The 27,696-nt window shown below is 39.4% G+C and overlaps 1 protein-coding gene across 1 annotated transcript in view; it reads left to right on the top strand.

The window, feature by feature from the left end:
* The window catches only part of LOC132145456 (gamma-aminobutyric acid type B receptor subunit 2-like), a 236,311-nt gene that overhangs the window by 140,914 nt on the left and 67,701 nt on the right, over positions 1-27,696 (top strand). Inside the window, exons 4-8 of the mRNA XM_059556505.1 lie at positions 16,474-16,575; positions 19,449-19,514; positions 19,700-19,888; positions 20,582-20,824; positions 26,031-26,091. Coding sequence (XP_059412488.1) covers positions 16,474-16,575; positions 19,449-19,514; positions 19,700-19,888; positions 20,582-20,824; positions 26,031-26,091 — 661 coding nt within the window. The remainder of the gene's footprint in view (positions 1-16,473; positions 16,576-19,448; positions 19,515-19,699; positions 19,889-20,581; positions 20,825-26,030; positions 26,092-27,696) is intronic.

Here is a 27,696-nt window from a genome sequence, read left to right as displayed (position 1 = left end):
AAAAAAAGTTATTGATTTTTAGTTAATTATTAAAAAATTATTTATAGTTTGTGTTTTTTAACATTTTCAGTTGAACTAGATTATTGTAATGAATATTTTGAATTTAAAGGGATAGTTCACCCAAAAATTAAAATTACCCAGTGATGTTAATAGGTGTATATGGCATTCTTCTTTCAGACAAATACAATCGGAGTTATATGAAAAAAGATTTGTGGCTCTTCCAAGATTTGTAATGGCAGTGGACCCAAAAAGTGCATCCATCCATCATAAAAGTGCTCCACACAGCTCTTCTGAAGCGAAGCGATGTATTTGTGTAGATTACATCTACGTCTACATCATCCACTAAAACATCACTCTCTTGTGAACACGTGTACGTTAGTTTATAACATGGATATTTTTCTTACACATAAACATTTGTTCACTACAGAAGGCTTTTATTAACCCCCAGTGCCTTGTGGAGTAATTTTATGATGGATTGGATGCAAGCACCATTCACTGCTATTACACTGCCATTATAAGGCTTGAAAGAGCAAGGATAATTTTTTAAATAACTCTGACTGTATTCATCTGAAAGAAGAAGTCATATACACCTAGGATAGCTTGAGGGTGAGTAAATCATGGTGTAATTTTAATTCTCTTTAATGTCATCCTGGAGCCCCCTTGGAAATTTTCTGCGATTAAATCAGATCCTGAACTGCATTATAGTTCTGTGTGATATTATTTACACTTTTATTTGCTAAAATACTGAAATGCGCTAAGAGTGACAGGCAGTGTGTATTTATACATGCTGTAAATAAATGGCATTGTCACATTTTTATTTCATTTTAGGGGAAGCCAGCTTTCCCATGCATTCTTAAAAAAAATACTGTTTCTGTGATACCTTCTAAGAGAATTTGTTTTTATTAATCTCTTCCTTTTGTCAGCACATTGTGAAGTTTAAAAGATACTTATGTTTATCAAAACTTTAATATATATATTAATCTATATGAAGAATGTTATTGTTTGAGGCAACCCAGGCTTGTTGGAAATACGTGTTTCTAAATAAATTTCTGCAACACCATTATTTACGTTGCTAACTGCATGTTTCAAAGTGAAACGTCCAGTGAGTGGTGCTACATGTAAATTGCAGGTTTATTATGTGACCCAGACAGGTTTTTGTTATGTTGATATAGGCATGTATTGCTGTGTTTGTATTATGTTGCTTCAGGTACCTATTGCAGTGGTTCATAATTCAAATGTCCAAGGAGTGTCCCTAAAATGTAATTCTCTATCGTGTTGGAAATATCCCCTACACCAAACCCAACCCTAAACCAACCTGATAGTGTTAACAAATACAAAACTGGTATAAAAATGCATTTGTTGATGCAGCCGTGCTATTTTAATTTCCTTATACGGATTTGAGCTGTTTTGTTGAATCGTAGTTTCACGGGGTTCGTACCAGCACTTTTCATTACTCAAGTGCAACACTGTATTGCGTGAGTTACCTTGCAAACCTACTGAATTAGAAAACTGCATATTGTGACGAGTCAGCTGCCTCCTCCCTGATTATCATCGGCACCCCATCCTAAATTGCTGCCCTTCACCAGGCTCCCGACAGGAGTGGGTGTGTGAGAAAGGAGGGGCGCTGGACGAGCTAGGGCTGGCAGCGTGTGATGGGGCACAGCTGATGTGAATTGAGCCTCATCACTGCCGCTGTTTAAAAGCCCAACGCACCTCTCCTCGGGAGACCGGTCTCTTCCCCGTGCATGCAAACTGGTGTCCTCGTGGGTCCAGGAAGGGTGCATTGAGGGACTCCTGCGCCACCAGAGACGTGAGCTGCCGGACCCGCTATCCGGACGAGAACTGCATCCGTTTACACGCCGTTGGGCCAGGATGCCAGGCCGTCCATCCCCTGCAAGTGCCGCGGCCAACGAGCAGGATGCAGCAGCTAGAAGAAGCCGCCGCCCCTCTCGCCCCGGACCAAAGAGGGGAGCGCGTGTGGCCACCGGACTCTGCCCTTTACTTGGACCCTACCTCCATGAACACTGCCCGACCCACACGAACCCTGCAGCACGACGAGGACACCAGATCCCCTGTTTATTTTGGACACACTCCCCCTTTGGCCACGTTTATTTCCTGTTTCCTTTATTTTTTGTTAATAAAAGCCTCTCCGATGCCTGACGCCATGCCCACTGTGTCTGTCGTTGGCTCCTCCTGTTACAATATGTAGCTACTGTACATATGACAACATGTTAAAAAGTACCAGTTTTCAAATCTCACAGCCTGTTAAAATGGTTTTGAATTCATAACACAATATTCAAGTAATTATGAGAAAATTAGGCGTTATTATTCAAAACTTTTTTAGAGTTTTACTGCCTCTAGTGTTTATTTCAACTGGAAACAGCGGTTCATATGTTTTTTCATGTATTTTCAATGAGCCTGTGTTGATTTGAGGACAGATGGAGAGTAAGTGGTAATGTCATAATCTTTATTAAAAAAAAAGATTGTAATATTGTAATAGAACATTTTATTGCTCATATGATTAATTTAAAAATGAGTATTTTTATTTTGGAAATAAATTGCAGGTAAAGCTGTGCTGTATGTCTAAAGATTCAGTGTATAAATAAACAAAATAAATAAGCAATCAAGCATTTGCACAGACACTCTGTATTTGAATAACTGAGGAGAGTTGTGCTTTTGCCTTTTGGGAGGTAAGGAGCTCCAGTGAGAGTTTAGGAAGGTGTAAATACTTTTATCTTTGCCTCTGGATGGAGTTGCTGAACAGACATCAGTCATCAGTCATCAGCCTGCCTGAGGAGGGCACTGGAAGCCTGATTAGCATGCCGGTGTCAAGCTCTCTCACCCTCAGCGGTGCTGGTGCCATACCGCAGGAGAGCTGCCCGCGCTGTGTGATCTGACATTTCAGGAGAAGGTGAATCTGTTGTGTCACACAAATTAGGAGGTGTGGATCTAGAACCTCACTTGCTGGCCTTTTTTTGGAGACTTGGGTTGGCCAGGGGTTGCTGGTTTCACTGCGAATTAGTAATATTTTACTCAAAAGTTCCTCAGTTTAATCTCTTATATGGAAATCCTTCCTTTTATACTTAGAATAAACAAAGAGGTTTTCCTGTGTGTGTGTGTGTGTGTGTGTGTGTGTGTGTGTGTATGTGTGTGTGTGTGGGGGTGGCATGTTTTTGTGACATATCAGGACACAACTTTGTATAATGACATGGGTATGACACAGGTATTACAAGGAGAGGGTGACTTATGAGGAAATAACCCATGTCCCCATTTTTCAAAACGCTTATAAACCATACAGAATACGTTTTTTTTTTGTTGGGAAATTAAAAATGCACAAAGTTTCCTGTGAGGATTAGGGTTAGGTGTAGGGTTGGTGTAGGGCCATAGAATATACAGTTTGTACAGTATAAAAATCATTACGCCTATGGGATGTCCCCACTTTTCACAAAAACAAACGTGTGTGTGTGTGTGTTTTTTTTGTGTGTATGAATGCTCTGGATTTCTATCTCAGCCCTCATTCTGCTTGTTCCAGTGAAGTAATTTAGCACCTGTCCTGTCTGCTGCTTGATATCTGACACATTGCAGGAGGCTGTTGGTGTTTTGCCTGAGTGTCTATCAATAAGTGGATTAAGGGCTGTTCACACTCCAGCATGAATCACACTCCAGTATGCTGTTTTACAGATTAAGACCCAATCCCCCTTTTATGTGATAGAAGATTAGATGACTTGGGCCCCGATGAGGAATTAAACCCATTTGTCAGGCCTTGCACTTTGGGTACGATTGTGTGTTTGTGTCTACCTATCTATCTATCATTGGTCTGTCTGTCTGTCCATGCATCTGTCTGGAGTAGTTATAACAGCTAAAGGGTTCTTTTATCTTATATATAAAAATATGAAATAATGAAAAATTCTATTTTATAAATGCATTTAACTTAATTTAGATATTTAATTAAAAATAAATATTTGCATTGTAAAAAAAAAACATTAGGACAATTTCCTGTAAGCTTTTTTTTTTCCATTTTAGATACCACACACACACACACACACACATTAGATTTATATACTCTTTCAGACAAATGCCTACATTTTCTACATTTCTATTGTGTTGCTTATTTAGAGTTACACATTTAAACTTAGAAAAATAAGCTATAATAATATAATAATATTAATGTACATAAGTTAAGCGTGATTTCATCCCTTTATCTGCATTTCTGAAAGCATCTAATCCTTTTTCCACATCCACCCAGGGTACAGCAGTAATTAAATGCAAATGTTTACACAGATATTTTGGTTTGTGTGACTGTCTCACTTGCGTCACAGACCAAAGGATCTTCATCTCTCTCACCGTCCTCTCTCTCTCTAAATGTGTGAAAACGAAGTGAGAAAGTGAGTGTTTAAAGCAGGTCACCATATGGTTTCTCTTCTTACATGCTTTGTCCTCTTTTACACCAAGGTGCTCCATTAGTGACCTATTGGACACTCTCCAGCAGCTTCAGTAATGGGGCTCTGTTCAGGTGTATATGTCTGTGTGTGCGCGCGTGTGTGTGTGTATAATGAAGTTTCTGCTTGTTTGATCACTGATTAAACATTCAAGCAACACAAGCACAATCGGCTGGCTCAGCCAAGCTAATTGCATTCCCTAAGGAGATGATCCAGTCACAAGTCATCCAATCCTCCCTTCATGGATGGGACCTCATGGCCTGTCCTATCTATGCGCATCAGATTGTGTGCGTGCCTTCATTGGCCATTTTGTTGTGCTTTGTGCCTGTTCGCGTCTGTTTCAGTTTAAAGGCTCATTAAAACCAGTGCTATAAAAAGATGCATATGTCCCCTCAGCTGCAGTGGTGCATTAAATGCGTCGGATTTCTGATGCTCTTTGGCTGTGTTGTGTCTGACCTATTCTGATGCGTTCACTGCTCCTGGAGGACGTGAGAATCCCGATGCTACTGCACAATCCAGTATAGACTTGTCCACAGTTACATCAGGCTGAATGTGTCTTTCTAACATCTGTCCCTCAGAACACAGGTGCATGAAGCTGCTGGGAATATTTCAATACAAAAATAACACATGGACAAAGAATAGTGCACACAGGATGTCTGTATTTAGGCATCAAGAGCCTCTTTTCTTGTTTTTACTTGTTTCAAGGGTGCAGGTTTTCAGAAAAAATGCACACATATGTTTACTTAGCTATACTTTGGGGACAAATCTGTCCCCAGAAGCTCCCCTTGGGACTGTCCTCAAGGGTAAAATTATAAATATTTATTATAGTGAGGTGGGTAGGGTTATAGTAAGTCTGTAATGTTGTCTATAATGGTGTATCCTCATTTAAATTGTAGTTTTAAATTAAAAAGTTTGTCAACTTTTTGGTCTTAAAATGACAGATATCTAATATAATATATGAACATCAACCATTTATACTGAGAGAGGAAAAAATATTAAATGTGATATTAAAAAGAATAATTTTGCTTCTGTGCATTTTGTTATGTGTGTATGTATACACACACACACACACACACACACACACATATACAGTATATATATATATATATACATACACACATATACAAAAATATACCATATATATTACATTACCAATATGTTATATTATCTGTAATTCTCTATATTTGTATTTTAAAAAAGTTTAATTATGTGTGTGTGTACTGTGCATATATATATATATATATATATATATATATATGTATATGTATGTATGTGTCACGGGCTTACGCTGCTGGAAGGAACACTGAGCCGAGGGATAAACGAAACAAGGATTTATTAAATTATACATAGGCAAGGTAAGTAACAAATAACAGGTGGCAAGTGGCAAGTGGCAAGTGGCAAGTAACAAGTGGACAAGTAGACAGGTTGACAAGTAGACGAGATGACGAGTAGACCCGACAAAACAGAACTGAAAGGACAAGGCTTTTATACACAGGATAATAGGGAAAACACAGGTGGATGGAATGACTAAATTTACAGGGACATGGAACACATGCGGAAATGACTAGACACACCTGGGAACTAATCAAACCACATAGAGACAGAAACTGGGTCACAGGGGCAAAAACACACAAAATGAGTCCAGGTGTGTGACAGTACTCCCCCCTCCCGGTAGGTGCGTCCTCGCACCGTAGAAACAACAAAGGGAGGCGTGGGTGGGAACTTGGGAGGAGGTTCCGGTGGAGGACAGCCTCCCAGGAGGGGGCCAGCAGACAGGGACTACAGAGGAAGGAGCCAGGGAGGAGATGACGGAGGGAGGAGCCAGGGAGGAGACAGGAAGGATCTGAAGCAGGAGGTACCCAGCAGGACCCAGGCCACAGCCATAACGGCCCAAGGTGGGGCCGACGGAGGAAGGAGTCATGGAGGAGGAATGGTCACCGACTCCAGGGACTCGACCCACGGCAACGGAGCAAGTGGAGGAGGAGCCCGAGGCGGAGACGGAGAGCCGAAGAGCCAGGGTGACGGGGAGGAGCCGGAGGTCCTAGGCGGAACTGATGGCTCTGGTGACTGACGCGGCGATGTGGATCCGGAAGGCCGCGGTGAGGCCAGAGTGACCGAGGACTGAGGTGTAGCCGAGGGGATGAAGGAGCCTGACGGAGCCGGAGGGACGGAGGGATGAGGCGAAGCCGGAGGAGTGGAGTCCCGAGGCATAGGATGGACGACGCCAGACCAAGGCGGAGCCGGAGGGACGAGGGAGCCAGGCAGAGCCTGCGGACTGCCGGGCCACGGCGGAGAGGAAGGAGCTAGGAGCCATGGTGGAGCCGACGGGTCAACGGGCCGAGGCGGAGTCCAGGCCTCAGAGGCTGGAGGCGGAGGTGAGGGAGACGCCGACCAAGGCGTCGCTGGAGGATGGCGGTCCCGCTGAGCTCGCACCACAATGATGGTAGGCTGAGGGCGAGCAGAGGGGCAGCCAGACGACAGCGGAGGAGGAGGCAGGAGTGGGTGGGAATTTTGGAGGAGCAGGCATTGGAGTAAGCTCTGGGGCTGGAGCCCTTCCTGGGCTTAACGGAGGATCAGGAGCCCGTCCTGGGCTTAAAGGAGGATCAGGAGCCCGTCCTGGGCTTAACGGGGGTTCAGGAGCCCGTCCTGGGCTTAACGGGGGTTCAGGAGCCCGTCCTCGGCTTAACGGGGGATCAGGAGCCCTTCCTGGGCTTAACGGAAGATCAGGAGCCCGTCCTGGGCTTAACGGAAGATCAGGAGCCCGTCCTGGGCTTAACGGAGGATCAGGAGCCCGTCCTGGGCTTAACGGAGGATCAGGAGCCCGTCCTGGGCTTAAAGGAGGATCAGGAGCCCGTCCTGGGCTTAACGGGGGAACAGGAGCCCGTCCTGGGCTTAACGGGGAATCAGGAGCCCTTCCTGGGCTTAACAGAGGATCAGGAGCCCGTCCTGGGCTTACAGGAGGATCAGGAGCCCGTCCTGGGCTTAACGGGGGAACAGGAGCCCGTCCTGGGCTTAACGGGGAATCAGGAGCCCTTCCTGGGCTTAACAGAGGATCAGGAGCCCGTCCTGGGCTTACAGGAGGATCAGGAGCCCGTCCTGGGCTTAACGGAAGATCAGGAGCCCTTCCTGGGCTTAACAGAGGATCTGGCATAGGTGAATTGGAAACCCCCTCATTTTGACCCATTTGGCGCTCCACATACTGCTCCCTCGTGGTGGGCAGTGTCGCCGGCTCTCGCACCTGGTCTGACGGGTTGCTCTCTGGCTCTCCGTCATCGGTGGGCTCGGGCTTATGCCTCGTACCGTGGGGAGATTGTAGGCTGGGCTCTGGGTCCAGAGTGGACCTGGCGAGATCCTCCATTGGGCCGACCGTGAGAGGTGACCCATTTCTCACCAGATTCCACTCTATAAATGCGGCGAAATCCTCCCGAGGACCATCTTCGGGCGACAACGCTCTGCACCTGGAGTTCAGGCTGGCGCGTGGTCCGGGTAGCTGGTGGCATTAGCTATCCAGAGAAACCGTCTGGTATGGTCCTCGAGAGACAGTCCCTCCTGCTCCAGCAGGAGGAGGAGGTATTCGGGGCGATAGAGGGGATCCATGACACACTGCGGAAAGAAAAAGACTGTGAAAAAACGGAAAACAAAACGGAGGGAAAACACGCCGTTTTTAACTTTTTAGGTCGGGTCTTCTGTCACGGGCTTACGCTGCTGGAAGGAACACGGAGCCAAAATAAACGAAACAAGGATTTATTAAATTATACATAGGCAAGGTAAGTAACAAATAACAGGTGGCAAGTGGCAAATGGCAAGTGGCAAGTGGCAAGTGGACAAGTAGACAGGTTGACAAGTAGACGAGATGACGAGTAGACCCGAAAACAGAAACAGAACCCAGACCCAAAACAGAACTGAAAGGACAAGGCTTTTATACACAGGATAATAGGGAAAACACAGGTGGATGGAATGACTAAATTAACAGGGACATGGAACACATGCGGAAATGACTAGACACACCTGGGAACTAATCAAACCACATAGAGACAGAAACTGGGTCACAGGGGCAAAAACACACAAAATGAGTCCAGGTGTGTGACAGTATGTATGTATGTATGTATATGTGTGAGTGTCTATACATATATATGTGTGTGTGTGTGTGTGTGTGTGTGTGTGTGCGTGTGTGTGTGTGTGTGTGTATATATATATAGCACGTGTGTAAAAATGTAGTTAATTAACACAATTCAAAATCAAAATGAGTATACCCTTAAAACAATTAAAAATTAATTTCTTAGTTGAAATAATATTAGCTTGTGTCTTCAAGTGCACATATACAGATGAAATTTGTCAGTGGCGAGTCACATTATGAGGGCACTGTCCTCTATCAGACCTCATTGTGCTGTCAGCATCAGAGAGCAGATCCCAGCTGACATTCACACACCTTCCTATATATCTCCAAACGCAGCCAATCACAGACTCAAGCTGCTCAGCCACACAGGGACCTGAGCAGTGCCAAAATGTTGCTGATGATGGACTGCCTGTGGGTTTAGACATGGAGGGAAAAATAAGGCAGTGACACAACAAGCTGTGACCCACACTAGTCCTGTTAATACATCATCTACAGTCCTGGCGGCTCTAAAGAGACCATTACTGCTTGGAGTTACGATGACTGCTGGATATCTGTGATGCAAACAAAAGGATCACTTTTGGAAAGTAGGGAGCTAAAGCTAATGCTGAAGCTAAAGCTAATGCCAATTAATTAAATTTACAAAAAATAATTAATTTAGTATTTATGCACTATTATAATATTTATTAGTATTTTGAATATATATACTGTATATATATACACACATTTTTATTTAAGTTTTAGTAATTCTGTTGTGCTTTTGTCATTTTAGTCAGATTGGTCATTCTTGTTTTTTTTATATTTCTGTTTAGCCTTTCGTATTTTAGTACTTCAATGTGAACTTATTTTATTTCAGTTAGTTGCCAAACAACATTTCTTAATTTTGTTTTCATTTAATTTTAGAACGTTCTGTTTTTAATTTACATTTTTACAAGATTTATTTTATTTTGGCTTTATTTCAATTAACAGAAAACAATTTTTAGTAGTGTTGTGTTTGGAGAACAATAACAACACTGCAAAAAAATGTATATTAATAATATTGCTAATATTGATTACACACTGTCAATGGACACCGGAAATTGACACTTTTCACTCAGAAATTGCTAGTAAATTTCACAATTGAAAAGTATAAATATATACTTTATATATATATATACAGTCTATGTGTGTGCGTGTGTGCGTGTGTGTGTGTGTGTGTGTGTGTGTGTGTGTGTGTGTGTGTTTGACAGTATGTATGTTTCAAAATACCATTTTAGTCTGTACAGTTTAGTTGTCCTAAAATTTATTTGGTCATTAACATTTTGGGGTGCCTCTGTACTTACAGCCCTTTTGGCCTCTTTATTCAAATAAAAAGACTTGAATAAATAGATTGTGTTAAAAACTGGACAATAGTCTCCATTTTAAAACATAAAAATTGTGGGCCTAGGTGGCTTTGCGTATCCGGGTGAGATGGAGAATAATGTCGGGTTTATGGTAAATTAGCCCGCAGAGCTTCTTGACACCCAGTATTGTGCTCTTGTGTCTCTCTGCTTGATTCATGCGGCTTCCTGTTTACCGTTTTTCTCTGGGTTCATTTGACAGGTCAGTGCATAAATGCATTATGCATTTCACATCACATCATGCTCATTTCTCCTCAGCTTTAGGACAGCTCTCAAATCCCATAATCCTTTGGAGCTCCTTTACTGCACAGCACCCACCCGTCCCTCTCTGTGTGTCTTTCTCTTTCTGTCTCTCTTTCCTCTTGCTTGAATCCTCCCATCAGGTGGTCTCTTGTGCTCATACACGAGCATACACTTATGAAATCCACACACACACACACACACACACACACACACACACACACACACACACACACACACACACACTTGATCATGTGGAACGGGGTTTCCAGGATCTGCCAGCATTAAACTACAAATATGCTCACCGCATCAGTAATTAAGACAATGTGGATCAGCCAGGCTTTTCAGGTAACGTCTGGCAGAATGAGTTCAGGTTTCTGTCACAAGCTGACATTGCCCTGTTTATCCTGGTTTTAACATCTGTCTCAGGTGATCAAGTGTTCCTGTGGCTCAGTGGTAGAGCATTGTGTTTGCAGCACAAAAGGTCATGGGTTCAAATCCCAGGGCACACACGTATTAGTTAAAAAAAAAACATTTTATAGCCTGAATGCACTGTAAGTCACTTTGAATAAAAGCGTTTCCTAAATGCATAAATGTAAATCAAGTCGTCAGCTGATAGAGATCACCATTTTACAAAGCAAGTTTAAACAGATTTAAATATGTATTACAAATGAAAATATATATTTTTTTTTATTTGAATGTAATATAATGAATATATACATGATCCATCTGAAATCATACTAATATGTTGATTTGGTTCTCAAGAAACTTTCCATCTTATTATTCATGTTTTTCAGGATTTTCAAGTGAAAGTTCAGAAGGACATTATTTGTTGGAAATAGAAATCTTTTGTGACTTTATAAATGTCTTTGCTGTCACTTTTGAACAATTCAGCCAATCACTGCTGAATAAAAGTATTAATTTATAATATAGTATTAGTTTGATTAATGCTCTTCCCACTTTTGTTTTTTGTATTATGAAGAATTGGTTTTGTTTGCAAAGCACCAGTACAGAACAACACATGGATCTATTTGTCACGAATGTAATGTAAAGATCCAAAAGAACACAGGAGTCAATTTCTGCTGAAGGCAAATAGAAATGAGATACAGTTCTCTCTGCTTGCAGTGCGTCCGTCATATTCAATTCAATTCAAGTTTATTTGTATAGCGCTTTTTATAATACAAATCGTTACAAAGCAACTTTACAGAAAATTATGTTTCTACAATATTTAGTAGTAGCTTATAAGTGGTGACTATCAGTTTGTGCACATATGACAGGATTTTTAGAAAAATTAATACAAGATGTAGTCAGCCAGACGATGAACATTATTAATATTATTAATTATTAATAATTATTATATGATGCAGTCACACTTGTAGCAATATTTGTTAGTTCTGTTTGTTGATTCAAGGTTAGCGCCATCTGGGGTCCTCTGAGGGGTCAGCATCATCTCTTCTCAGGTGTTCTGGATCCAGACTGGAGCTTGTGTAAATCCTAGTTACCACGGGATGTAAACATAGAAACAAAATAGAGACATCATTAGCATAGCTGCTGATCCAACAAAGTAAAATTAATTAGTTTGACCCAAGCTAATGAATAAGAATGCACATTTGATCAGATACAACTACACTCACAATTTAAGAGATACATTATTCGAATGCTTGGCGAAAGAGATGCGTTTTTAATCTAGATTTAAACAGAGAGAGTGTGTCTGAACATTATCAGGAAGGCTATTCCAGAGTTTGGGAGCCAAATGTGAGAAAGCTCTACCTCCTTTAGTGGACTTTGCTATCCTAGGAACTACCAAAAGTCCAGCGTTTTGTGACCTTAGGGTGCGTGATGGATTGTAACGTGGTATTAGGCTACTTAGGTACGCAGGAGCTAAACCATTTAGGGCCTTATGGTAAGTAATGATAATTTGTAACTGATACAGAACTTAATAGGTAGCCAGTGCAGAGAGTGTAAAATTGGGGTAATATGATCATATTTTCTTGACCTGGTAAGGACTCTAGCTGCTGCATTTTGGACTACCTGTAGCTTGTTTATTGAAGAAGCAGGACAACCACCAAGAAGTGCATCACAATAGTCCAGTTGTCATAAATGCATGAACTGCTTTTCTGCATCAGAAACAGATAACATGTTTCGTAGCTTGGCAATGTTTCTAAGATGGAAGAATGCAGTTTTTGTAACATGGGAAATATGGTTTTCAAAAGACATGTTGCTGTCTAATATAACACCCAGATTTTTGACTGTAGAGGAAGTAACAGTACACCCGTCTAGCTGCAGATTGTAATCTACAAGATTCTGTGTGGTGTTTTTTGGTCCAATAATTAATATCTCTGTCTTATCCAAGTTTAATTGGAGAAAATTATTTGTCATCTAATCTTTTACATTTTTAACACACTCTGTTAGCTTAGATAATTTAGATGTTTCTTCTGGTCTCATTGAGATATATAGCTGAGTATATCAGCATAACAGTGGAAGCTAATTCCGTATTTTCTAATAATATTACCAAGGGGCAACATGTATATTGAAAATAGAAGGGGACCTAGGACGATTGTGGCACTCCATATTTTACTGATGATAAATGAGATGACACCCCATTTAAATAAACAAATTGGTAGCGATCAGACAGGTAGGATCTAAACCATCTTAGAGCCTGCCCTTGAATACCTGTATAGTTTTGTAATCTATCTATGAGTATGTCATGATCTATGGTGTCGAACGCAGCACTAAGATCAAGTAAGACTAGAAATGAGATGCAGCCTTGATCTGACGCAAGAAGCAGGTCATTTGTAATTTTAACAAGTGCAGTTTCTGTGCTATGGTGGGGCCTGAAACCTGACTGAAATTCTTCATACAGATCATTTTTATGCAGGAAGGTGCTCAATTGAGCAGACACAACTTTTTCTAAAATTTTAGACATAAATGGAAGATTTGAAATAGGCCTATAATTTGCTAGTACACTAGGATCTAGTTTTGGTTTCTTAATAAGAGGCTTGATAACCGCCAGCTTGAATGGTTTTGGGACGTGACCTAAAGATACAACGAGTTAATGATATTGAGAAGCGGTTCTTCGGCTACAGGCAACACCTCTTTTAGTAATTTAGTGGGTACAGGATCTAATAAACATGTTGTTGGTTTAGATACAGTGATAAGTTTATTTAGCTCTTCCTGTCCTATATTTGTGAAGCACTGCAGTTTATCTTTGGGTGCGATGGATGAAACTGAAGTGTTAGACACTGTAGAATCTACATTTGCTATTGTATTTCTAATATTATCTATTTTATTTATGAAGAAATTCATAAAGTCATTACTATTAAACATTGGTGGAATATTTGAATCAGGTGGCGTCTGGAAATTTGTTAATTTAGCCACTGTGCTAAATAAAAACCTTGGATTGTTTTGGTTATTTTCAATGAGTTTGTGTATATGCTCTGCCCTAGCAGTTTTTAGGGCCTGTCTATAGCTGGACATACTGTTTTTCCATGCAATTCTAAAAACTTCCAAGTTAGTTTTTCTCCATTTGCGTTCAAGACTACGAGTTACTTTCTTGAGAGAGTGAGTATTACTGTTATACCATGGCACAGTACGTTTTTCTCTAACCTTTTTCAATTTGATGGGGGCAACAGCTTCTAATGTATTAGAGAAAATAGTGCCCATGTTGCCAGTCATTTCGTCTAATTCATGTGAATTTTTGGGTACAAATAGCAGTTGAGATAAATCAGGCAGGTTATTTGCAAATCTGTCTTTGGTGACTGGAACAATAGTTCTGCCCAGACGGTAACGCTGAGACATATAGTTAATATCAGTGATATGCAGCATGCACCATACAAGGAAATGGTCTGTAATATCATCACTTTGAGGTACAATATCTATAGCAGTAAGATCGATTGCATGAGATATAATTAAATCTAGTGTATGATTAAAACGATGAGTGGGCCCGGTGACATTTTGCTTGACTCCAAAAGAGTTTATTAGGTCAGTAAACGCAAGTCCTAATGCATCATTTGTATTATCAACGTGAATATTAAAATCTCCCATGATTAGCGCCTTATCAACTGTAACCAGAAGGTCTGAGAGGAAATCTGCAAATTCCTTTAGGAATTCTGTATACGGCCCTGGTGGTCTATACACAGTAGCCAGAGCAAGAGATACATTAGATTTCTTTTGCATGTCTGACAGTGTAACATTAAGCAGAAGTATTTCAAATGAGTTAAACCTGTATCCTGTTTTCTGGGTAACATTGAGAATATCACTATATATTGTTGGAACACCTCCGCCACGACCAGTCTGACAGGGCTCATGCTTATAACAGTAGTTTGGTGGAGTGGACTCATTTAGACCAAAATAATCATTTGGTTCAGCGTCTCCGTCTGCCGCAGCATGGTGTCGTTAACCCCGGCATAAGCACGACCGCTCTGGGGCTCTCGTCGGCCTTCAGGATCGCGGGTATCTGCGCAGAAACATCAAGAACACGAGCACCAGGGAAACAATGAGTGTGCACTTTACCTTCGGCTAACGTAGCATGGACGTGTCGGACGATGGAGTCTCCAATGATCACAGCGTCGCGTCCTGTCTCGCGGAGGGGAGCGAATCAGATCCGTGTGGAGATCTCGAAGACTGGAGGGGGAGAAGTCGTCGCCCGGGGCCTGGCTCGCGTCCTCCACTGTGGATGCACCCAGGGTCCGTGGTGTCCGTGGACATCTGGGAAGATCGCGTCCTGGGTGCACCGGGCCTGTGCAGAGAAACACACGGAGTAGACGTGGTGGGACTGTTAACAGCACGCTGTATACTTATCCCGGACTTGTGAACATCAGCACGGGAGGTTTCCAGTGCGGATCTCCGCCCTCTCAGCTGGGCCTGCCTCACCTCCAGGTCGCGAATCTGCTTCTCCACGGCCTCGAGCTCGAGGTGCATTCGGTGCAGCTCGAACGTGTCCTCACCTGCAATCAAAGGTAGACATTCATCCGCCATTAAAGCAAGTAACAGTCAGTACAGCAGTGGTAATGTGTGAATAGAGTATTAGCAATGTAAGCGCGTTTAGCAACTACCACGCTTGCTGATGCTAACGGCCTATAAGCTAATAGATGACCCGGGAGATCAAAATAAAACTATTGATAGCGAGGCGCTCTGATTGTTTTTGTTTTAGAATACAATAGAGGATATATTCACATGTTATATAAACGGAAATGATGGTGTATAAAATTGATTTTTAAGTAAAAAATAGTCGATAAAAAGAATATAGTGACGGAGCTCAAACGCAGTACAGACGCCAACAACAAACAGGAAGTGACGTTTTTTTTTTTTTTATATTGATATTGTCAGGAAAATGAGTGAGAAATCATAAATACACAGTTTGACCAATTCTTACAGTACATCATCAATAATGGTTCAGTTCTGTGATTTGCTATGAATCGTACCGGAGTTCAGATGAACTGTACCACCCTTCTTCAGCAGAATCGGGTTCAATTCGTGGGTGTATATCCATGTTCAGAAAACATGGTTCACATTATCCAAATGAACTAAACTATGACATCAAACAAACCTGAGTACTTCTTTCTTTAAAGGCACCGTTAAAACACAGTACTTATGGTATGAGATGCTGAGAAAACTGATGACGCAACAGGCAAAGATGTGCATCTTAATGTGTATGACTGCATTTGAAAGAACAAGTTTAAAGATGAAGCTTCTATGAGAGTCTTTTACCATGTACTGTACTGTACTGTACTTGTGATCTTAAACAGTACAGCATATTTTGGACCATGTTCACATGAATTTTTGGGTGATATGTGTAAACCAAATATCTTGTCAATGGGTTGGAATTTTTGGAGCGATAGATTTGAGAATATGAAAAGATCCCTTCATGTTACACACAATACACCGGAGCTTAATACAGTACATGCTTTGATTCTCACTCCATACATCTTTGAGAAGGACAGGAGGTATTGAGACTTTATTTGCAAGGAACTGTTCCATTTTTCAAAAGCATCCATAGACAAGGATGGATGAAGTCTATGGGGAGCAGAGCTGGTTGGAGTCATGTTTTATCCAGAGCCCAGTGGGACCTCTGGAGGAAAGATTTCCATGGATGCTCCAGGCTGATTGGGATGCAGGGGAAATGTGAGATCGGCAGGAGATTAGAGTGAATTGAGACATGTATCAGAGCAAGGGAGTGCTGCCTTTGATTGGATGCTTTTCTGGGTGGTTCGCTATCCACAATCCCTGCTTTCATTCAGCTCTTTTTCATTTCTAGTTCCCTCTTTCACTCATTCTGTCTCTCTCTTTCTCTCTCTGACAGGTGCGGAATGATTTGACCAATGAGCTGGAGAAGGCAGACATCCAGATTGCAGACACTGAGAGTTTCTCTAATGATCCCTGTGTGAATGTGAAGAAACTAAAGGTAAGGGAACTCATAGGCCCTGCCAACAAAATATAACTAGCTTACAGTGCACTAGCTTAAAGTGGCTCTATACTTTAGGTACACTTAAAATGTCTTAACATTTAAATCAATTATTCCAAGATCATACAATCCTAATCAATAGTGACATTAAAATACATTTTAGGCTTAATATTAAGAAATGTACATTGTGCACAAATAGTACTCCGAATAAGGTTTATTTATATTTTTTATATCAGTAAGTATAGAGCAGTATGTCAGTAAACATGTTATGTTAGGTTATGTTATGTTATGTTAATAGATGTATGATGTATGAAATACAGTATGTTAAATAAATGTATTTTAAATATTTTACTAGGATTAGGAAATGGATTTCTTAGATGTAACCATATGTGTTGAATTACATCTGGACACAAAATTGCTAGATTTGTGCTTAAAAATAATAATAATAAAAAAACACCAGTGGGTTAAAATAAATATCTTATCGACTAAATTTGTCTAATTTTAATGATGTTTGTGCTGAAAATAAAGCAATATATGACAAAGATGTCATATTATTGATATTTTTATTATAATAATGCAAATCAGTTTTGTTTAAAATTAAAATGTTTTTATAGAAAATGTAGTCTATTCCTACATTTCTGTTCCCTTTTAATATTAAAAGTGGGGAAATATATATATGCAAAAATAAACAAAATATCATAGTTTAAAGATGTGACCATTTTTACTGCATTTATACATTTGTGTGAACAGTGAGAAGCTGACTCTGTAATCATGTGATATGTTAATGATATGCTAATGAGCTGTGATGTCATTGTTTAAGCATTGCATCTTTAGCTTTAGATGTCTCTTAAAGAGAATGCTAAAAAGTTTTCTTAGTCATCATCGTAAACACATAAAGTGGCAGGAATGCCATGATCAATTTATCCGGGTATGTTTGTGATCTATATAGCCATTGCTCCATTGTTGTCTGCTGTTTCTCCTACTTTGCAGTTTACACCTAAAGGTTTGTTCCCAGTAATTTTTTTCACAGTGAAACTATTATGACTTCTATTACCTGCCTGACTTAGTACCTCCATTATCGCAATTCCCCAAATGGCGAAGAACTGCTGAAGAACTGTTTCTTCAAATTCTGCATGCTCACATTTTTCACCAGTTGACAAAAACTCTTAGAGACGGTAAATTCAACATTTTATTTCACATTGACATGGCTGTGCCAGAGCAACAGCCACCAGTTTTGCAGTATATTAACCCATATAAACAAAATGTTCTCATCCACACATCTACTGGGTTACCATTCGCTGTGTAAATATGGGAAAGTCTCACAACCATGGTCTTGATAAAAGCAAAGCGAGTGGTGACCGAGGTCCTGGGGCAGCCTGGCAAAGATCCAGCCTGCATTTTGCCTGGCTGGAAGAAGCTTGTGTCTGCCAGTTCTCCAGGACAGCTGGAGCCACTTACACAGCTGGAGGGATTCAGGTTAAGTGGCCACGACGTCGGGAGCAGCAACAGGGTTTGTAACGGCTGCTGATTGTGAAGCAAGAAGCGCCTGACCCAAGCAGTTGGTCCAGAAAAGGGAAGCGGGAGTATTTCACACCATAGCTCCAATATCTCAGCATGTTCTTTGGCACTGCTGAAGTGCAGAGGGTGGTATTGTGGCAAATGAGAAACAAGTCTCTGAGAAACATTTTTTGAAAGTGGCCCCCTCACGAATGCTGTTTATGTCAATGTTCTTGAGTTTAAAGCAGGTCTGGGATCAGATTTAATAGAGCATCTGATGCTGTGAAACAACATTTCAGATGCTGTGATCTTACCTGTAAACGCTACTGTTTTCAGAGCTGTCCAAAACACTATCCCACCCACTGGAGTCATTATTTTTTACTCCTGCTTGAACATGATAGTTTTCATCTTGAGCAGCTCATTAGCTGTGCATGTTAAATGCTCTTCCTGTAGCCTCGTGCTTGAGGATGACATCCCAAGAGGGAAAAGCAAAAAATAGATTTAGAGATTATTTCTTAAAGTCGCTGGTGGGCATTTCAATATCCCTGCAGCTGTGACACATTCTTTGATAAATTGGGCCGTGGCACCACTCAAACAAGACCGTCTGACTTCCACCTGAAAATCCAGTGATGGACTGATTCTCAGTAGCCGGGTTTCCATCCAAAGTTGCAAATTTTACTTGTGCGTAAAATTCTTGTGTCACATAAAACATTTGAATTTCAGCATGACCATAACAACATTTCAGATGCTGTGCAACCAAATCGGTCCGCTGGTTAGTCAACTTATGCCATCCCATCCTGCAAATCACAAGTCTTTTGATGCACTTTGAATGCGTTTCCATCTGCATTTATTCGCATTAACCCTTTTCCGCACAGAGTTGTGCATTTAGAGTGCATTTGCAGCTTTTGATCGCTAAGTGGTGCTTTATTGGTGTTTATTTATTTATTTTTATGGCGTGAGTCAGAGTAAATTGCGAGGCGAATAAAGTTTCATGAATGTGCAGCCTTGTACACGTAGATATGTATGCTTGTACAGTGAACCAACGGTCAAGGTCAGGATTTTTTGTTCAAAACTTTCATTAGCCTGTAAATCGAAATGAAAGCCTATAAAAATATAATTCCAGTCAGTTTGCAAACTGTCCCTTTGCGCCACCTGGTGGTAATTTTGTGAACGACTTTAACATGAGACTGACGTGCAGTTAATGCCGTGGCCCTGCGGCGGTGGTACACATGGCGGTATTAGGCATTTTGGTTGGCCACCTACTGTAGGTAATAGTGAGAATTGGTCACTATACTGAAGTGTTACTGTTTTTATGTAAATCTATTTTACATATTTAAGCCACCTGTTTTATTTTGTTCTCTATCCCTTTTCTATAGGATAATGATGTTCGAATCATCATCGGTCAGTTTGATGAGAATCTGGCCGCTAAAGTCTTCTGCTGTGTAAGTTAGCTGGCTTCAAAATCATGCTTCAGACTGTGAAAGGCCTGTAGATTTACTTAACATACTCTACATGTGCCTCAAAAACATTTAGCTGTGTCAGCATTGAAAGGACTACCGTCAATATATTTTTTCTTTGGTTGAAATGAGATCTGTGTTGAGTCTCTGATCTTGTGTGTGTGCTCCAGGCTTACAACCTGAACATGTATGGCAGTAAATACCAGTGGATAATCCCAGGATGGTACCAGGGTAACTGGTGGGAACAGGCGAACTCCACAAACTGTACCACTAAGAAGCTGCTGACAGCCATGGAGGGCTACATCAGCGTGGATTTTGAACCTCTCAGTGCCAAACAGATTAAAGGAATATCAGGAAGAGTGAGTGTCTGCAGTTCAGCGGGATCTCAGGAGTTATGAATGACATTTCTGATTTCTGACAGAAGAAAAAATCAGTTTCATTTCAGTTTCAGTAGATTCTTACTCTGGGCATTTCTCGGTTTTCCCAATTGAAATGGTTTATGTTAGTTATTACTGATTTGACATTGGTCTAGCTGTTTTACCAAACATATTGATATTAATGACAACAATTATGATAATGAAAAAAAAATCTGCGTATTAAAATGATTTCTGAAGGATTGTGTGACATTAAAGACTGGAGTAATGGCTGCTGAAAGCTTTAAAAAGATATTACAAAAATATATAGAATATATTTTTGTAACATATATATATATATATATATATATATATATATATCTATATATATATATATATATATAGAGAGAGAGAGAGAGAGAGAGAGAGAGATATGAAAAGAACACTGTTATTTTACATTTTCATAGTATTTCACAATATAACTGTTTTTACCATATTATTGATCAAATAAATGCAGTCATGGTGAGGATAAGAGACTTTTACTTGAAATTTACATCAACTGTCATTTTTGTAATTAAAATCAATGTTAAGTAGAACACTATGAATGGTTTTAAAAATGTCTGAAACCAACATGAAAACAAATATCAGATTTTTAGAACATGTTTCAAAGTAGTTTTTTAAAAGATTTCTCATGTTTAGACGCCACAGGAGTACGAGAGGGAGTACAAACGTGAGCGAGAGCAGAAAGGAGTGGAGGCCAGCAAGTTCCACGGCTTTGCCTACGATGGCATCTGGGTGATTGCGAAGACCCTCACACGTGTCATGGAGCTCCTCAGACACAAGGAGAGGCACGACATGTACCACAACTTCACGGTGGATGACCGTGAGGTGGGCAGAATGGTTCTGGACGTGATGAACGAAACCAATTTCTTTGGAGTGACGGTAAGTGCTATACAGCTCTTCTTGAAGACAAATAAAGTGTCTGGTTGGCCTGTTTACAATTCTGTAACTGCAAAAGCTACTGAGGCTTTCACGATTTCATTTTAGATTGAGCCGTCAAGTGACGTTTCCTAAAGCTGAAAAGTTTTAAAGGCCATATTGTGATCTCAAAGTCAAAAGAGGGCTACTTTTATTACTGCAAACTGGCTGCGATAGGCTGAGGGAGGGCAGACATTTGAGAATGCGTCTTGGGATTGGAGGCTAGTAATGCTAAACATGCAATGTAGCTGACAGAATAAGAGCCAGATAAGAGGTAGGGAGATAGTTGGTATGCAGGGAGTGTCCCGTCTGCAGACATCACTGAATGTGTGTTTGTTTATGAGAACACACTGCTGTAGGCTGCCAAAAGCGAGAATCACAGAGCGCAAAAAGAAGGCATGTCAGCAAATCTAAAGGTATGCGCTGAGGCTGAACCGAGATATCTCTTAACAAACACGGAAGGAGTTTCGATATTGCAGTAAATGCTGTTGGTTTGGGAAATGAATAGGGGTTAATGTGGATTTTGAGTTTTAGTACAGTATGTCCTCCAGCCCTCCATCTTCAGCTTTTATCCAGCAGTTATCTCTCATGTGTAGCAAAGTATGTTTTATATTTGTCCAGGCTGCAAACAAACAATGCATGTGCCGCGAGACCTCAGCGTCGAAGCTTAATGGAGAGGAAGGAAAAACAAACACACATAAAAAAAGAAAATACTGCTGGAAGACCAGTGGAAATATGAGCAGAAAGGGAAAACAAGAGCATGTGGTCATTCTTTTCCCTCTCTATAGAAAAAGAGAAGATATATCAGTACAGTAATGGTTACTGGCCAACATTACAATTTATTAATATCAGTCTGTATTGTATATTTAATTGATAATTTCCTCTATTTTTACATTTAAATGACTTTTGCTGTCCTCTAACGTACACTTAAAGTGAATCCTTTAAAAACACGAATTATTTCATAATACTATTAAATGCAATCTTTAGCGAACCTTTAAGGCTAAAAAAAGGTTAATAATTATATATATATATATATATATATATATATATATATATATATATATATATATATATATATATATATATTTAACATGTCAAAGACAAATTAACATTATTAACACAGTTTTTTTGTTGGTAAAAATGTCTTTTACCTACATCCTAGATTTACAATAGCTATATTATCATGCTATCTGTCACTATGATTAATCATAAAAAAGAAAATTATAATATATAATTTATAACATATATATATATATATATATATATATATATATATATATATATATATACTTTTTTATGTAAGAATATATACATGATTACCATTTTTAATGGTACTCAAAATAAATATCTATTTTTATTTGTGTGTTATGTTGCCTAAATTAACTTGTAGCATTTGAAATGTTTGTTTTTATTTATATTTTTTTTTGTGTTTTATTTTACATTTATTTAGACAAAATAGAGTTTTAATTTTGGACACTTATTGGTTATCCTCCATAACGTGACAATAATTATCAGCATTTAAATATCATGCATCAGTAAATAATATTCATGATCTCAGATTCGGATTTAAAATAGGACTTCTTCCTATCAAAGCTGAATGATTGCAGAGAATCATCTGGAACATAGTCCCATAAAACTAGATTGCAATCTGACTACAACAGATTTAGTGGTCCCACAAGGATCAGGCTTGTCTCGTACCGATGGCTGGGTCTTTGTCCAACAGAACGGGCTGTTCTAGCTTCTCCATCAGACTTTGAGTCCTCTGAGAAGAGCTATCGATCGAGTGCCAGCATGCCTCAGGAAGTAAAACATTATCTTAGAGAAGTCTCTGTGGATCATTTTGAGTGAAGAGTGGTGCTGTGCTGCTTTTATTTGGTAAAGAGAAGGTTAGCACAACTTTCTTGATTCCAATCAAAAGTTTGAGGTCAATAGTATATGTATTTTTAAAGAAATTAAAACGTTCTTGAACAGCAGAATTGCATATTAGAATAATTTTTTGCAGCACTGAATATTCAGCTGTACCATTACAGAAATAAATTACATTTTAAAGTATATTAAAATAGAAGACATCCTAAATTGTAATAGTATCACAGAGTATTGCCGCTTTTACTGCATTTTGGATCACATAAATGGAGCTTTAAGAAGCATAAGATATGTTTTTCAATAGCCTTACCAACCTCAAACTTATGAATGATAATTTAAGGGTCCGATTTCACAATGTTTTCCTGTATAAGGATCCTGAGTATAAGGATTCTGATGAGGATCAAGAAACACTGCTTGTCAAAAGTGTCGAAAACCTAGTTTGTTCAGTTTTGATTGAAATTTACACAGTTTAATGTACTTACTTTAAAGCATTCAAAAAAACCATGACTGAAGAAATCAGGAAATGTAATCAAAATGTCTAAACCAAAGCCTCTTTTTGCAGATATTACAGGCGATGAAAATATTGTTTGTAAAGCTGTTCTCAACATTTGTAAAGTTTCCTAAAATGTGTTGCATTTGTAGGGTAGGTATAGCATTGCTTTCATGCTTGTGTCGAGTTCAAAATGCTGTGGTAGTCACAGAATCTGGATCCAGCAAAAGAGTCAGAGAACATCACGCTTCCTCCTCCGCGTTTGACAGTTGGTGTCACAATAAGAGCAGCCATCCTTTCACCTACTCAAATCCATATGCAATTTTTATTATGTTCCAGTTTTTGTAACTAAAACATGTTTGTGACGAGGCCCAGGCCTGGTCCTCTCTCGTCCTTCACTGTCGTCGCTCCAGTTTTATATCCTTCCATCTCCTCCATGGGCCTCGAGACCGGCGGGTCGAACAGGTGTAGTTCATCTCCAATCACTCCACCGGCCTCGCTCCCATGTCCCTCGGCCCTGCCCCACTCGTCACAATGTTTCTTGGTAGTTTTACCACTTACTTTTGTATCTTTTTAAGTTACTCAGTGTACTCAGACTGCCTAGATTTAAATAAGAACAGGATACATGTATTCTAAAACATCATTCAAGTTTTATAATTTTAGAAATGTTGAAAATAGACTATTGCACTGCAGATGTGGACTTCTGAGACTAGTAGACAACATCTTTATATATATATATATATATATATATATATATATATATATATATATATATATCAACATAATATCATACAAACATATAGCAACATCATCATTTTCTTCTATCACCTTCATGATCTCCACCCAAAACCCCTTTTACAGGTCTGAGGGTGCCTTGCACACCTCTGTGCAGACAATCACACTCACACATACTGATTAAAGGTGCCATCAACATGTTTGACCCATCAGCCCACACCTGCAGCGCAACACAATCTATTTTCAGCTGTTCTAATGTTATGAAACCAGTCTAAAAAAAGAAACCGAGAAAGAGTAAAGTCTTCAGTGATTTAACAAAATCTCTCCAACTACAGCTTGAGACTTAAAGTGACAGTTCATCTTTCTTTCTTCCATCAAACACAAAAGGAGATGTTCTTCAAAATGAATAATGAAAGCGATGGTCCTGAACAACAAAATGTGACCAACTTTTCTCCTTGCTGTCTCTACAGTGTTACAAAAATGACATCCTGCTCAGCATATAAATCAAAATGATGTCTCAGAAACTATGGAGGATATGTAAATTTCCACAGGCTGGGCTTTAGAGTCGGTAAATTTCATTTGACAAAGAGTACTGCAGTTCACATTATATATTGTTTACACACGTAATTCTGAATTGCAGCTTTAATATGTTTTGTGAAGGCGAGCATTTATCCAGCGCGCCCACGTCAGAGAAGCTAAACAAAGAATCATACTCCACTGGGACTGGAGTCTGCTCTACATTTCAAAGATAGCCGTTTTTAGAGATACGATCACTTCTGAGCTGCCTCCCATGGTTTTAATGGGCTTCTAATTATTGCCATGGTAATGCAGTATGCCTCTCACCTGTTATTTTATTGGGCCGAGTGATCCCAAATCCTTTTAAATGTCTCATTAGGCAGCTTCAGGGGCAGACAGACTGCAAATTTGCACATTTTCTTTTTTTAAGACATAATGAGCAAACTAGATAATATTTTGATCCAGTGATGTAGCTTTTAAAAAGAATTTATGTAAAAAGGCTACATGCATGTCTTTGCTTTGATCAGATATCCATGATTAACCTGCAACATCTGATATGACATATTTGAATTCATGATTTTGCAAGAAATTCCTCTGTTAATGATTATGTTTTGTAACTGGGTGTAATTATTTATTATTTATATTTACTTAACATTAACTGGTTTCTTCCCCTTTGAAAGATACGTTTAATCCAAAGTTTCTTACAGTGCTCTTATTGTTATAATGATGGCTCAAGGGCACAAACAGGAACTTGCAAGTACTCGGTACCCTTTTTATATTTCCCGGGCCGCTGTTATTTTCAGCTGAATCTATAGCTTTCCTTCACCATTGTGCTACTTCTTTCTAAGGCGTTTATTATTTTACTAGTAGTGCTTGCTGAAGTAAGATATTTACCTGAATTCTCCTGAATTACCTGAATTTTATGATCTTGTTGTTTATGATCAAGTTGTTTTGTTGAAATATCTAATAAATATTATGCAGAATTTACCTATTTACATAAACATTTTGAGTTTTATGATACTGATACAGGATTTCTTATTTAGAAAAAATAAATAAATAATAATATTTAGAAGTGCAACAATATTTTTTTTTTTTTTTTTTTTTTCATTGTATTATCTTATTTTATTTCATTTCATTTCATTTTTATTTAGTTTTTTATTATTTTATTTTATTTTATCAGTAAAGTATCCCAGTCCTTCTCAGCTGGCACAACCTGACAACCTCTCAGAGCTCTGTGTGCTCCTTTAATTTAACAAATCAATGTGCTGCAATTAATTGTGTTTGCCTCAAGAATGCAATGAATTCACAGATCTTTAGTTTAATAAATGGCTTTAAAACCAAGCCCTGTTCCAGACTTCAAACTATACCTTCCCAATTTGTTGCTGTGCCAAGTATGAAGAATATGGCACAAGATGGATAATCGATCTTTGTAAGATATATCTGTCCAACTTGGATTTTGTGCCATGATATTAATCATCTCAACTGTGCAATCGAGACTTCTGCAAACTGTCCATTTATACATGATAAGCAGCTCTTGTGAAGGTTCATCGTTGTGTGTTTCTGCAGGGTCAGGTGATGTTCAGGAACGGGGAACGTATGGGAACCATAAAATTCACCCAGTTTCAAGGTAAGTCCATTAAATGGACATTTTTCATGGTTAACAAGCCTTTTTATAGGAAATGCTGGATCAAATATATGTCCTTCAGCCAAAGTTGATTATCCTCCGTCTTACAGGAACATCTCACTCAGTGATAGTGTCATTCCGTAGAGTATGTGCGACAAGTATCTCAGCATGACAATTGTGCCATACATCCCGTAGATAGCCGTCATGCTCAGTGGCAATGTCGGCGCCATCCTGTAGCTTAATGGGGTCAGAGAATTCCCCTGTTTGGCCCTCCGATGTGATTAATCCAGTGTGTGTGTGTGTGTGTGTTTCCTGAGGGCAGAGGAGATTAACGCTGGTTTGTGGGATTTAATCTCGGAGCAGGGATTCACCCCTCGCACCCCACAGCAGCCACAGGCCAGCGTTCCCCACCCTCTTCAGTCTTATCTGCTTCAACGCAGAGGCTTCTCTCCATAGTGTGTTACATCACCTCTTCAGACTAAATTTGTAAGCAGGCCACAGGATCGGAGGGCTGTTTGGCTGAAGGGTGATTGAACTGTCTGTCAACATGAAGGCGAATAGCAGTCAGGGAAAAATAATGAAAAAAGAAAGGAGACAATGTTACCAGCAGTGCACTAGAGAGCAGGGCTTGAAAACGGAAAAACAAAAAACAATCGGTTCACTCCGAGAAGAATCGATGTTTCTGCATTCATTTTTGTTATTATCATTCTTAAACCGGTTTGTGTAGAAAAAATAATGGTAAATAATGTAATTTTTTCTTTGGCACCGGCGTGATATGGTCATCCCAACGCTGGTTGGTTTTACAGACAGAAGCAAAACATCATCCAAAACTGTCAAGATTTATAAAACTGCAAAGCTAGATAAATAAAACTATGAAGCTTTGTTTTCATTTCCGTGAACTTTGGATCATGTCACAATAAACCTAAACTTTTGTTGGTTTGGTTAATCTCTCAATGATTTAAGTGAAACACATTTAGTGTGTAGGCCAATATAGGCTATTCGGTTAGTCAAGTCAAGTCAAAGTCGAACAAAATTTGGCATTTCCATTACTCGTTTCTGATGTGACACTTCAAAATGTGCATAAAAACATTATGGTGGAAACAAAGCTACACATTCATTTGTTTGTCTGTTCATTCAATCTGTGTTCACTTATTTATTCATCCATTCGTTAACACATATTTATTTACTTTATCATTTATTAAATCACTTTCTCATGCACTCACTTATTCAATCAAAATATACTAAACAACTTTTATATCACATAGTTGCTGACTTTATAAATGGAAACAGAGAAAACTGGTCATCATACACTAAAAGGCTGAGGATCACACACTACAAGCCTTTCAAGTTGTTGCAAACACAGCACACTCACACAAAACATGTGCCTGATGGCTGTGAGATGCATGACAAATGAAAGCAATGTGTGTTCTAAAATATGTTTGATATCCTGGATTGGAATTAAAGTCTGAATCTACACTACACGATTCTGTCAAAATCTGCAGCCTAGATATGACTTTAATAAAACTAGGATTGTCAATGCCAGACTGTAAATTGGGGCAAAAATTAAAGATAAAAAATATATGTAGCATATTTCAGCTTTGAGTTGTT

Source organism: Carassius carassius, chromosome 8, assembly GCF_963082965.1.
Source record: "Carassius carassius chromosome 8, fCarCar2.1, whole genome shotgun sequence".
Classification (NCBI taxonomy): Eukaryota; Metazoa; Chordata; class Actinopteri; order Cypriniformes; family Cyprinidae; genus Carassius; species Carassius carassius.
This window is presented reverse-complemented; position numbering and strand designations above follow the sequence as displayed.